The sequence below is a fragment of the Opisthorchis viverrini genome (assembly GCF_000715545.1).
Source record: "Opisthorchis viverrini unplaced genomic scaffold opera_v5_145, whole genome shotgun sequence".
Lineage (NCBI taxonomy): Eukaryota > Metazoa > Platyhelminthes > Trematoda > Opisthorchiida > Opisthorchiidae > Opisthorchis > Opisthorchis viverrini.
Window position 1 is genome coordinate 1,080,571 of NW_008751802.1, and position 13,824 is coordinate 1,094,394.

The following is a 13,824-nucleotide window of genomic DNA, read 5'->3' on the forward strand; positions in this document are numbered from 1 at the left end:
CCAGCTATTAGAAAGCAATCCAGAAGTGAGACAGTCGGCTTTCCCCTCATATTTGTTTGTCTTGTTGGACTGAAAAACATGTCACCGAGATTGGATGAAACCGTTAGCATAAGTAGCAGTCATATGCTTGTGAGTGGAATCAGAGAAATATTGCGGAGTATTAGGAGTTCGGATAGGCTTTGCTCACCATCATCATCCACGGCAGCAGACCCGTAACGAATGCCGATGCCTCACTACCGGACAGAAAAGAATGCATAAACAGAAGTGAACGGGAAGGGAAAGATATATCAGCATTCAAATGATAATCATCACATTATGTGGATGATGCATTCGTCAACTTTCTCTAAACCCAAGCGCACATACAGAACACGACTTGTGCGCGGTTCACACACCACAGACGTTTCAATCACCACTCACTAGGTAACTAAGTAACCAAACAATGCCGAGTACGACGGCAGATTAGGTACGCCTAAAGCAAGAAACAAACAATAGAACGAGAACCCTTTGAAATAATAGATTCATATACTTGGTGTAAACACATCGTATACTAAGGCGGATTACTAAAATAGTGCATTCAAATACAGAAAATAGCAGATAGTTCATCACACAGGCAAAGGAAAGTGGAAGTAAATACATTTGGGATTTAAAAATATTCGGAGGTGGAAAATGCCTTCTGTTCCATCAACCAATCACAAACACGTTCAAAACGATTGAGTGGAGCACAAATCGACATTCGTAACTTTGACGGAGATAATGAACAGGAGGAGACGGAGTGTTTTTTGAGTGCTGTAAAATAGAAAACAAAAATCCTCTGGTTTTAACCCCCGAAACCATAAGAACTAGAAAACATAAAGCGGGACCTGAAGCAGTCACAGAGGATGCAACATACGGCTAGTTTTTTATCACTGAGGAGCACTACGCTAAGAAAGGCTCGCGAACAGCTCAAAGCAGGACTACCCGTCCCCATGAAACATCATGGGTAATGGTGGTCTGGACGTGCAGCTGAGAAAGAAGCCACATCATCCTCTGAAAAACCTCTGGGTCAAGAAACTTCAGTCAACATACAATTATACTGGACCCACATCCCTTCCAGCGCGTTCTGGCTATCAGTCAGTAAATAGGCCTAACAATGCAGATGCACACATCAGTCATGAAGCAGTTAGAGAGTTGGAACATCTCAAAAGGACCTGGACGTCCGGCCCTGATAACTTTCAACTGTACTATTGAAAGACGGTGGCTCACTACTGGTAATACAATTCAGTATTCTGTGAGAGGCCACTAAGTCTTTAGAAGAAACGCTCATTATAAGGGGTACAACATCATTCGTCCTTATTCACAAAAGGTTGGGATTGCAGTAACTGCTGTGGAATAAAATGATAACCACCATGCTACTTCGACTATGTCCAACGAGAATACACTAGTCGTGAGGAGCAGACTGACTTTCGTTCGGGTCCAGAATGTGCAGAAAACATTTAGCTGACGGCTACTGATCTCGATACATCACACATGGAGAGGACCGACTCCCCTAGTCGTGTTAAATAGTTAAATAGTTTTAGAATCCGTTGATGGAAGTGGTTTTTAGTAATACTTACTGTTGATCGGAGTTCAGGGAAATGGGTGAATAGAACTTATTTTCAGTCCCATATTTTCCTTTCCCTTGCAAGGTCAGTCGGAGTGACCGAATCTCCCAGCTTTTTATTCAAGCTAGTTGTTGACGGCGATGCCAGTGACTATCCGACCACTGTTTGCCACCTGGCTATTCGTTTCCACCTGAATAAAGCAGTTATGGACACATCCCAGAAAGCATTGTTAAGGAATTTTTTGCGGAAGTACCATACGTTGCTAACAATACGGACAGGATGGATGATGCCAGCACCCTGACTAGTGCTAGCGCTCATTAGAACCTCACGCTTGGACCCTCTGATAGCTCTCAACGGGCCTCGGTGCGTTTACCAGACGACCTTATTCTGTCGAATACACACTGGCAGCATCGGCTTGTACGTAACACACTCGCGCCACGCAGGATGTTTATAACTTAGCCTATCATGTGCACACATCCAGCAGATCAGCCACTGCTGACCGGTGGATACGTTTCGAATGCTAACCCTCAAAAGACACCACTTCAAGCTGGTCCCCCCTGACGCTTCTATCGAATTCTATGAAAAATTCAGACCAATTAATTACTTTGCATACTCTTGTGAGTTGACCACACATGCAGTAGGACGGTGGAATATAGAAAATATCATCCAGGGACTGCACCATTGCTTCCGATCCCATCTATGAACATTCGGTGTCTTGCCTCACCCGGAATTGACCGGTTCGAAAGATATCCACATGTCCAGGCTCGAATCAACAAACATTGTATTAAAACAATGGAGATGCTTCGGACGTTGGCTAACAGTACAGTATAGTTGTTTTTTATCACCAACATCACTTCGAGATGATAAACGTTTGAAAACAAACCGAAACACGGCCGGCAACTCGCACGTAGGGCTACCACAAATTCATTTACAGTGCTATGGAATGGGAAGGATGAGTTAACAGTTATGACCAGGAGGTTCAGTATGCTGGAAAGTATACGATAGTATCAAGCGCACGAGCAACAAGACATTAACAACTTAGTCATGTTGCCCTTTGTACAGTTTCAGGAAAAAGTACCAACTAAAAACCCACGTAACTTACGAGGGGCAACACCTGAAAATATTGGAAATGGGACCGCTTTGTTCCAACCATCAACAGTTGTAAACCCTGTTGATTAAGTTAGTACAACCTGGCAACTCTGGACTAGCTATAGCTGTATATTGATGAGCTGATAACTGCCAGCCAACTAGTTTTGAATCTGATCGGATGCATATGGTAGTTGCACTCCGAAAATCGTAACAAGGAGAGGTCGTTTGCCTGTGGCCGATCGCAACAATATGGCCTCGATGAACTCCAGCAGTCATTTTGTGCCCTAGCACCTTCACAGCGATGTTGTGACTCATCGCTCAGCATCTAGGGTAAGTTTATTAAAGCAGTAAACGCCAGATGCTCAGGATATTCAGTTAGCGGTCGAACTTTGCGCCGCCATGCTCAGCGGACAGTGCGAACATCAGCAGTAAGCTTCTTTTATGGGAATGATCGTTTTGCTTCACCCAAGAATTTCTACTGAGGTATAGGGACAGATGAAGTCAGCCGGCGGAGTCGAAGAATGAAGAACGGTAAACATTCACACGGTAAGTTTAGAATTTGTACGCCTTGTATGTACAATACAATACAATACAACGCAATACAATAAATTACGAACAACTCGTGGAAATGGCATACCGACACCAACAGTAACAAAAAATACCTAAAATCGTTGTTGTAACACACTTTCGGTGCCTAACTGCCATGCCACCAGAAGGAAGCACGAGGCCTGGGATACTGTTAAGTTGCCCAAGCCTAGACTGGGGAAGTCGAGAGGCAGAAATCGGGTTCCAACTACGGACCTTCCGGCCAGTAAATTCGCTCTATAACCACTGAGCCATTTCGCCTCCCACCTAAAAAAGTTATTTTTCGTCTTCCACTAGTTTATCCTGAGAAGAAACCACTTTTTTCGACGCCTTCAGATTGCCTCTCTAGGAGAACGGCAACTCAATACATACGTTCGTGTACCTTGATCACACATCTCACGCGGCTACGTTTTTTTCTTTAGGCCATTCAAAAATATACCCGCTTAAAGGGACTCTCTTTATCGATGATTATTCAATAAATTATCACTCGAAAGGGAACTGTCATGATGTGCGAAGTCAGAAAGGGAAATACTTACTAGGTTCGGATTGCCTTTCGTTCAGATGTACTGGAATACGGGGATCACTGAGCCAAGAAATTATCCGCGCTCTTTTGGAGGAAGGGGTTCGCAATGAATCTGGGGCACAGAACAGAGTACGAACAGGACAAAAATGAACAAGAAATAGTGGTTTGAGAAGGGGAGACCGTCAAAGATAGGAAAAAGAGGAAACTGACTCAGAAATGGGTTCAATGCTAATATGAACGGCAAAATGTAATAGACTGACTAGACGCCATAACACGAGCTGGCCGGTTATTTTATAATTAACGTTTCACAGACAGCCGAGGAGATATGGTCACTGTACTGCTGTGATACGCCCTTCATCGATGCGTGCGTTCATTTAGTTTAAAGAGGATTCAAGAGTGTTCTGACGAGTGTTTTTATGGTATGTCAACTGGATATATCTCTTCAATTATTCCATCGCCAACCTTCGACTTGTGAAACTAAGCCGATCATCAAAGGATTTGCTACTTGGCCCCTACGTTGGTTTTGATTGGCACTGACTTATACCAAAAGGACAATACTCGTCAGAAACCGAGCGCCATCCATCCACATCTAACCGGTTGTGTTCAGTGTTCACCTACAATGGGGAACACAAGTGAGACCTCTCTGTCAGGGAGAATTGGTCAAATCTAATATTTCCGTATTAGCCGAGTAATTCTAAAGTAAGGTACTTAATGTGTCTTATATATGTTGTCACTACATTTCATTGTGGTCTGTTTATTTGCTCTCCCTCAATATGATTCTCGTAGAATGTGTATTAAAATGGGGTACTGTTCAGGATTTCCCTGTAGTCCTAAAATTGGTTTCATATTAGTCACCATTCATTGTGCCATCATCCTTCGAGCTGTTTGATTGGTCGCCGTCAGATTTGTCATCACGCGAAGAACAATGTTTGTGATGAAGTTGTAGACCTAAAGCAATGTTGGTGCAGTATCCAGAAGTCGCACGTCTCCCAGTCAAACGTAATCTAACAATAGCCGGATTAGTTTTCATCTTGTCACGTAGACAATGAGGTCCACTGAGTGGAATTAGACTAACCTGTTAGTATTTGGCAATTTTTCAAGCTTAGATTATCAGAACAGTCTATGTGTAGTTGCTTTAAGGACACAGCCGTCTGAGAGTAGAGTTATTAATCCATAAAGGATTCACCTGCCTTATGTGACTTGAAGGGGTATTTTGGAGCACTTATCATTACGATTCAGGGGTGAGCGGACTGAGACCTATTTGACCTATAGATGTGCGCTCAGGAAAAGCACGGTGAACGTCCCCTGGCTTCAGTATTTCCCGTAATCTTCGCAGTGATATTCGTTAACTGCCTTAGATGGATCGATGTCCCGTGATTTCTATACGTTGAACCTGACGGTTTTCGTTCTACCTGTGGAAGACGTCTAAACAAACAAACCAAAATAGAATACCGGCAGTGGTCCCCTGTTTCGGCATAACGTTTGCACCTCAAAAGTGCTGTTTGGCATAAGAACTTCACACACCCCTTGTAGTCCCATTATGAGGAAATTGAGTTCGTTGGTAGGTTCACTTATTGATCTTTGCAGAACAGCAGGTGCTTGACTAGCAGCAGTATGCATGTAATGTAACGGTCTGCAAGCGGGCACTAGGTAGTGAGTAGAATTCACTTGAACAGTTGATGTGACCTACCAGGTTAGGTCGCCTTGCTCCAGCATTATGCTCAGATGTGTTTATCTGTGATTTGAGAATGCGTTGGCACCTCGCTCTTAGACATTTTCTGTAGAGACAAGAGGCTGTTTATAATAAGTTCCCAGAGCTTCTTTTATTTCCCACCCTTCACTAGGACTTCTCCCCAGTGGTTAAGCACCAGTTTGCACTACTGGTGTAGTGCTGTTCATAATGACGATGATGAAGGCTAGGATAAACTTATTTCGTTACACGACTGTCTGAGGAACTGGGCCACTCAGCTCCATCACGAGCCTTACGACTGAGTATACATCGAGCAAACCAGCACACCAATACTTTGAGGCGTTCATAGCGCTGGGCAGAACAACCAAACTAAAGGTCGTTGAACTCACGATCTATGGTACATCTCACGAGTTGTATTAATTATATAGAAGCCACGGAACTACTGTAGCAACAGGCTTACTAAGCAGCACAAGGAATCCGTGCCGGAAGTAACCTGTACAAATGAAAACCGTAGGACCAAAGCCGTCAAAACGTTTCGACCACTTTTTAGGGTTTTGGTATTTCACTCGATAATCCAACGCTAAATTTGAGGGGCCGGAACGTAGAAGTCATTTTGGGGAACGAATTGGAAGGGTCACTGTATTACTGTTCGACATGTTTGGACTGGCCCTCCTCGAAAGATGCTCAAGCTTCCCGGCTTCGATTTATTGGACCATGTACATTCGGTCAAGCGTTTCGTTGATATCAGCCAGGTTCAATGTAGAATTTAAGATCCCGGAATTCGGAACGATCCTGATGTTCTGGACAGTTGGGATCTCGACCGCAATATATCACATCAAAACAATGACTCTCCCCCGAACTATCCGTGCCTACGCAGGGTTTGTCTTTACGCGCAAAGCATCATATGGGCTGCGAAAACAAAGCCAGTTTCGTCACGACTAACTGTACCTGCCGGTTTGCATTATTCGCGAACGTGTCCAATACCAAAAGTTGCGATGGTTAGACCATGTACCGCACACGCCGAATCATATCTTGCCGAAAAGGGTGCTGTTTTCCAAGCCCAATACAGAGTGGCGGAAGCGGAGAAGGATATGAAAGCGACCCTAAAAAGCCTGGGTACTGTCGTTGCGACTCGCCTTCCCAGATAGAGTCAACCTGATCCCATGGTTAGAGACGGTTAAACATATGGCTTCTAATAGACGTTCTTGATGTCTGTTTCTATCTTGATTATCTGGTGTCTCGGCGTGTAGAGACCTCGAAGAGACTATGGTAGGATAACAGTAGGTATCTTTGCCATCCACTTTTTTCACAATAAGGCTTCCAGCTAAACAACGGTTGTACGCAATCAAAGTATTAGAGTTGAATATTAATACTGTGTTGATGATGACAAAGATTCTGCCTCAGGGACCTTTGGACAATAGTTCTGTAAATTTTTGTGGCATAAGAGGCCTCACCATACTCAACGAGAATGACCCTGTGAATAGTAAATAGATATCTGCTTTGATCAGAAAGTTATGCAAAACATACAAGAACTTATCTGCTCACGTTGTGGCCGCAAATGAAGGAATGATATCAGGCTGTGGCAATGCCTATCCGGCTTTAAAGTCAAGTACTAGCGCTCGTAAAAGTTGACTGATAACTGTTGTCGCAAATAAGCTCAAATTATCGCTCATTTTTAGTTAGTTATTAACCACAACATTTAATATTTGTGTAGTTGGCCTCCCTACTTCAATAATATAAATAAGGGAATGTCGTCAGTATTGGACTTTTCAACGGTCCATACCATTTGAAGTTGGTAAGTTTTATATGATTAATTCGTGTATGGCTGCATCGTAGACATAGATTATGAGTTCAAATTTTGCGACACTAAAAGGATGTCCCACACTTTACCGTTGATCGAACTGACCATAAAGGTACGTTAGGCTTCCCCTACATTCTCCCAAGAGAGCCTGTCATTTTTTTAGAATCTAGATGGATAAGTTTACCGAAATAACAGTTCACGTTCAAATACTACTCAAACAGATAAATGCCTATCTATCGGGACACATAGACAAATGCTGTAAACATTAGGAAGAAATTGAAGAACTGCCTCCTGTATCGGGGAAACCGGTGTGATTCTCTTTTATATTCAAAGGAGATAACATATTACTCCTTGTCAGAAGCCATCCGAAAGCAGCTGCCAAACGTTGGTGAGCCTCCACATCCCGCCAACAGATCACGAGTTTGAACGCCAGATCCAATCTTATACTTGAGCAGAATGATCAGGCCTTTGGGAACCGAAATCAAATAGCACGCCCAAAAACGGCTCGAGAAACCTGAATCTCAATGCCCAAACCCCGTCATAGCCTGGCCACGTTATTAAACCAGTGACTGCTGTTAAGGTAGTTCGCATATCAAATTACAAGCACAAGCTTTACTCCGAGAAAACTGTGTCGATACATTGTTTTAATTTTATTTTACATGCACACAAATAGTCTCCAACTAATGTTACACTAGTTTCGTAAACCAGAACATTTTATTCTACTTAGTCATGTAATTTTATAACATTACCATTTATTGTTCTGCGTACGTACCCGCTTTGCGTTTCGTTTATCACAAGCAACTCTAATCCTATTTCTGGTCGATATTCATTCAATTACCTTCGATTGCGTTTGTTATTTGTCTGGTTGTTTATTCTGATCATCTTAATCAGGTAGACCAACCTTCTTGGGTGACGTGACCTGTCGAACGTTTCTCATTTTACGTAGCATCACAAGAGAAACTGTTGAGCAGTGATCTAAATGTCCACGTGTAAGAGAACTTAAATCCTGAATTCGGCTCAAATAAATAATACTGGAAATACGCCAGTAGAACCAACTTTTTTATCAGCCGGTGCGACTGCTGTTGCTGTTGAAATAACAGAGGTCATGATGTGTAAACTGAGGGTTGTGCTTCTTTCAGTGCGAACGATTTGGCTGACATCGCCTCAAATTGCAGAATTACTAAGGACGCAATAAAAACTACTTTGGTGCGAATGGGGTGGCAAGTTTGTCTTTACTTCTAGTGATAGACCAGCTACAAACCGTATTAGCAGGACACACCACAGATCTACCGCCAGGAAGCCTCGACTTGATGTTCTGCCACTGTCAGGATTCAGTCACTCACTGCCAGTTTCGAAACAACGTTCTCCAACTTTATGAGCACATGTTTTCGCTATGTCCCACAAGGTTCCTGGTTATCGATAGGTTTGGCGTGTTGACAAAACCAGCCATAAATGGCTTGGTCGATTCAAGGGAATTCTAGAAGCTTAACTGCCACAAATCTTTCGTTCCAAAGCCAACAATAGAATTAACTGGCGTCTCTCCAAAACAGAGATGGGACAACATGATACATGACAAGTGTACACACGGGTGAGCTTGATCAGTATAATTTTCCCTTCTAGTTACAAGGACTTCTGAGAAATGAAAACAGATTGCTTGGTGGTCACGTAATACGTTTCATTTCACCCAAATGACTCATGAGCTGTGCGTAAGGTATGTCCATCCGTGAATTGGATAGGCCGCCACTACGAGTGAAATAGTTCATCAGACGATCACTTGTATCATTACACTAGCTAAGCCGTTCATTTTCTTGACAGTCGTACATATGGAATACGTGATATCCAGATGAACCGTCACTCCCGTCTTGGAAACAGTGCTGCTATCCTTCCGTTAACTTCCCCACAGCCCACCACGTATGTTATCATTCTCCCAACTAGCGGCGTCGCATAAGATCACAGATGACCGTCGGTTCAGTCGCGCAAATTACGCCAATGGGTAGGGGTACCTGGAACAGATTTTCAAATTCTAAGACGTGACGCCTGCGTTTTCAGCGTACCTTGACCCACTGGTAAGCTTTCATGCTCACCTGTTTTTGTCTTGACAACCGGACTAATGAAGACTGACAAGCTACGTGTTACCAGTTCCTGGAATAAAGATTTTCATTCCTACCATTTAAAACTGGTTTACGTTGATCCGTCGCTAAAGTGCTAGCCCGCACGTCCGTAAGCGCAGTCGGTTCACAGTGATGGAACCAGGATTCTCTGTGTGGAGTTGGCAGCCAGTCAGACGATCCAGAGGCTGTTTGCCCCTGTCAGAAGTTTGGGAATTGTTAAATTCCGTCATTCCGAGAGCGGGCTTCGCCCTCGGAGTCAGTGCTTTGAAATTATTCCTGGGAAATGCCACCACTTGCCAACAGTCAAGCGCTTATTCACATTATGGACAACAATGAAGGCGAAAATTGTATGTGGTCAACACTAAATTTTCCTAGTGCGTCTTCTTCGGGGTGAAGACCGTAGCGAGTAACACTCACCATATCTCTCTGTAAGAGTTATACAATGCTAAAGGAGTCAAATATGCCAGCACTCGCGGTGAGCTTGTGCCATGAACTTGCGAAATTAATTACCCTCAACCAAAAAAAGCGAAATGTGACACCAAGTTCAAAGGAAAGTAACCAACAATAGTAAAACGGTATTCAAACAACCTGAAAAAAAGACATGTCGAACAGTGTTCGTTCTCCAAACTTCTTTGAGTACACGACATAATTTTCAAACTCACCAATATACTGTACACATTCAAGGTGGGTTTCTGTGTTCGCTGATGTTGTTCCTTTGCTGCTTGACATTGGTGCATTGGTGCGGTCTCTGCTACTTCGCGTATCAGACGCAAAAGACGCGCTGTCTACGGCTGTCGCTAATCGGCACAAAATGTATGAAAAGGACCAGTAAAAATACAAACTGTGTTCTATGAAAAATTCTAAGCTGGTCGACATGAACTTACGTACATTCAACAGAAACATCCGAAGGCTAGATAGCTAAGCAGTGAACTGATATAGTCATAACACAGACTGGTAAACCAGTATCAAGGCTATAAATTGTTACAAGAACTAGAGTGGGACATTAACGTTGTGCGGTGCCGATCACAATTTAGATGTTTCACAGTGTAGTAACAAAATGACTTAAAAACCTAGGCAGAATAAACTATGAGGTAATATAACCTTTTCCTATAAGAGGTAGGACGAAATGTAAACCATCACCATCTATCACACTCCTTACATTTGTCATCGACCAAATACATCGAGAGGTTTCCTTTATCTCTTCAGGATGACTCATGGACATAAGGCCACAAATGTGTCATCCTTTCCCCCACTTTGATTATTCTTATTCTCGTGTGGTACGAAGCACACACCTACCATCAGCCGTAAGCATCACGGTCGTACGTGGGCTGGGATACTGTCAGGGCACCCACACCCGGAGGGGAGGACGATTAAGGTCCTCAGCCTGAGCCTTTGGCTCAAAAGCCTAACCGCAAGGCATTTGTATTCAATACAAATGCATTACCGTTTCTACGGAACAGGCCACCACATGTTCCAACCCCCAACCGGGAGGGCCAGGAGACTGTGTTCGTCAGACCTCTAACTATTGACCAACCTGGAGGCTTCTGATGGAAGACGATATCAAGGGTTCTCAATGTCTCAGTACATGCTCAGTATACCGGTTAACTGGTACTACCGAGTTAGAGAATTTCCCGAACCGCAACTAAGAGACGTTTGAACAAAACTGACCCAGATAGAGAACCGAGACAGTATGTTAAGCACTGGTAAAGAGGATCTAGTCATGCTGCCAACGGTACTGCATTCGATGTACCAATGCGACATAAGCCTGATTTACATGAGCCGAATTAGCTGCGCCAAACAGCGGGACGAAACGTTCTCAAGTGTAGTTGTGCTGGCCCAAACAATGCAAACACAGCTTCGAGAAACATTAGAATACACATACATGAAAATCGACGCCGCGAGTGTTTTCTTCTGGGTAGTTGATGCTGGAGCCTCCGTTTAACGCTCTGAGAAACCTTCAATACTGCCGCATCGAGAACTGAAATGAATGCTCGCAACCAAGCAACCGTACTCACGGGTCATGGCAGTGCCGGAGCCCAAAGAAGAACCTGAATGAGATGTCATGTTTGCACCACTGTGATCGACATCCAACGGAGTTGAATAGGCAATCGGTTCTTCTATACACGATAGAAAATCTTGAAGCGATTTTCGAAAAGAAACACAACGGACCTCCGGGTACCTCAACGTCCAGTTTACATAGATCCACAATATCACAGTCTGAGAATTCATGCGAGTACTGAAGAACACGAAAAATATAAACCGAACTGGAACATTCTGATACCTTATCGATCACGGCATTCAACCTAACCTGAAAACAAGAATCCATCGCCGATGGTCAGAGTAACCCGCAACGGGGATTGCAATCTGTCGAAGCTGAAATCAAAGGAAAGCAAGCACAGTAACTGATTCATCTTTCTACACTGCTTTCTAGAAGAAGCGATAGTTTTCGTGCACTTCAAAAAGTCTGCTTTCCGCGATAATGTATTGTAGCAATGTATTGTTGTATTGTTCACTTAAGAAGGGTATGGATTTTGATAGAAGGGACACGGCTCAATGGTTAAAGTGCGAATTCACTGACCGTAAGGTCCGTAGTTTCAATCGCACCTCTGCCTCTCGATTTCCCCCGAATAAGCTTGGGCAACCTGGCAATATCCCAGCCCTCGTGCTTCCTTCTGATAGCATGGCAGCTAGGCACCGAAAGGGTGGCTACAGCTGACAATTTTATTGTTTACGGACTTTGGTAGGCTAACTCTCGTCTGTTTGGAACCAGTTGATGGACGATTAGAATCCTTTATGAGTTCTCGGAAAACTAACCCAAAATTAACATATTTACTCGGCAATACAATAACGCAATCTAGTCTGAATTTGTTCTAAATACCGCTGATATAAATTTGACAACAGCTGAGGGACGTACCACCAAAGACGAATAACTGATTTCTACTATACTGGTAACCAATCAGCAACACGACGAAATTTGCACCAATATATTTCACATAACCGATACCAGGATGAAAATGCGGTCGATAACGACATCTTTGACCTTTGATAGTTCCGCTCGCCAGCGGTTTCCGGGGGCTCTTCACACGGATCAACTGGAACAATCTTCTGATCATTCTGTGCCTATTCCACCTCGTTAGCCTCCCATGTCCATCATGCTCCTGGGTAGGCGCCCATCCTGAGTTCCACCTGATATCTGATAATTCGCAAGGGTGGATTATTTCCGTGATCATCGAGATCTCTTCGAAATTAAAGCGGTGCTGTTGTTGTGCCTCATATATGGAGCTTGAGTAAACCGGAAGGTGCCGTGCCGTGGACGACACACTAGGCATTGCGAAAGCTTGTGGCGATATGCTTTCGGTAAGATCCGAAATCCGACGGTGTGGCGATATGAAGGAGTTCAAAGAATATTTTCATAAAGGAAACTACTCACAAGGTTGCTGAAAACTCTTTGACAGCCCACGACCGGTTTCGCCCTTCTTGGGGCTCATCAGGTAGGCGCAGTCCCCGAGTCAAAGAGTTTTCAGCAACCTTGTGAGTAGTTTCCTTTATGAAAATATACTTCGATATCTCGAATATCGTGCCAACTGAATCATGAGGCGGCCTGTGTGCAGCACATTCAGCTGGAGAACATCATAAACGAGAGATTCAATTGAGTCTCCCGTGAAAACCAAATTGATTTGCAGATGAGTGTATTTCTCGAAAAACAGTGCAATTTGGGTTCAAGTAGATCATAAGGTTGACGGAAACGCGGGGACTGCGCCTACCTGATGAGCACCAAGTAGGCCGAAAACGGTCGTGGGTTGTCAGAGAGTTTTCAGCAACCTTGTGAGTAGATTCCTCTATGAAAAGAGATATACTTCGATATCTCGAATATCGTGCCAACTGAATCATGAGGCGGCCTGTCTGCAGCACATTCAGCTGGAGAACATCATAAACGAGAGATTCAATTGAGTCTCCCGTGAAAACCAAATTGATTTGCAGATGAGTGTATTTCTCGAGTTCAAAGAATGTTTCTGATAAGTTCGTTCAACTTCAGGATCAGCCAGCCCCTCAGCTGTTGATCGAGTTGTTCGTCCTTTACAGGCCCCGAAAAAAAACTAGTGGATAAGCGACTCCAGAGGAGCCCGTGGTCAGAATCCACAGAAGTGTTCTAAAACGACAGGCAATCAGTTATTGGTCCACGCCGTCCGTAAGAGACAGAGATGCGATCAATTCGGGCCCGTGGCTAGCACGCTGTTGGAGGATACCGTGTTGCCAGGCGAATTCGGTTCAAGTTAGTACGGGATGCAAACATCCTGCGGTCAGCAGTCGTTGGCCGTTATCCGTACACACGGAGTCCGGTCCAAGTCGACCACCGAAACAGTCTTAGATTTACTAAGTCTGCCCACTTGTGCATTCAATCCTCCGGCAACAATAACTTTTAGCCAAACGTAACAGCAGGCACG

General features: G+C 43.9%; 2 protein-coding genes across 2 annotated transcripts; one reads left to right on the forward strand and one right to left on the reverse strand.

Annotated features, from left to right (window-relative positions):
* Positions 1 to 531: 531 nt before the first annotated feature.
* On the reverse strand, positions 532 to 12,492 carry T265_06778 (hypothetical protein; the record flags this gene model as incomplete). Its single annotated transcript, XM_009172131.1, has 6 exons — positions 532 to 786; positions 3,791 to 3,889; positions 10,042 to 10,176; positions 11,262 to 11,357; positions 11,395 to 11,496; positions 12,294 to 12,492. 6 exons carry the CDS (start codon positions 12,490 to 12,492, stop codon positions 644 to 646), a joined length of 774 nt encoding a protein of 257 aa, XP_009170395.1.
* On the forward strand, positions 3,373 to 10,901 carry T265_06779 (hypothetical protein; the record flags this gene model as incomplete). Its single annotated transcript, XM_009172132.1, has 2 exons — positions 3,373 to 3,480; positions 10,665 to 10,901. The coding sequence occupies 2 exons, from the start codon at positions 3,373 to 3,375 to the stop codon at positions 10,899 to 10,901; spliced, it is 345 nt and encodes a 114-aa protein (XP_009170396.1).
* Positions 12,493 to 13,824: the final 1,332 nt, after the last annotated feature.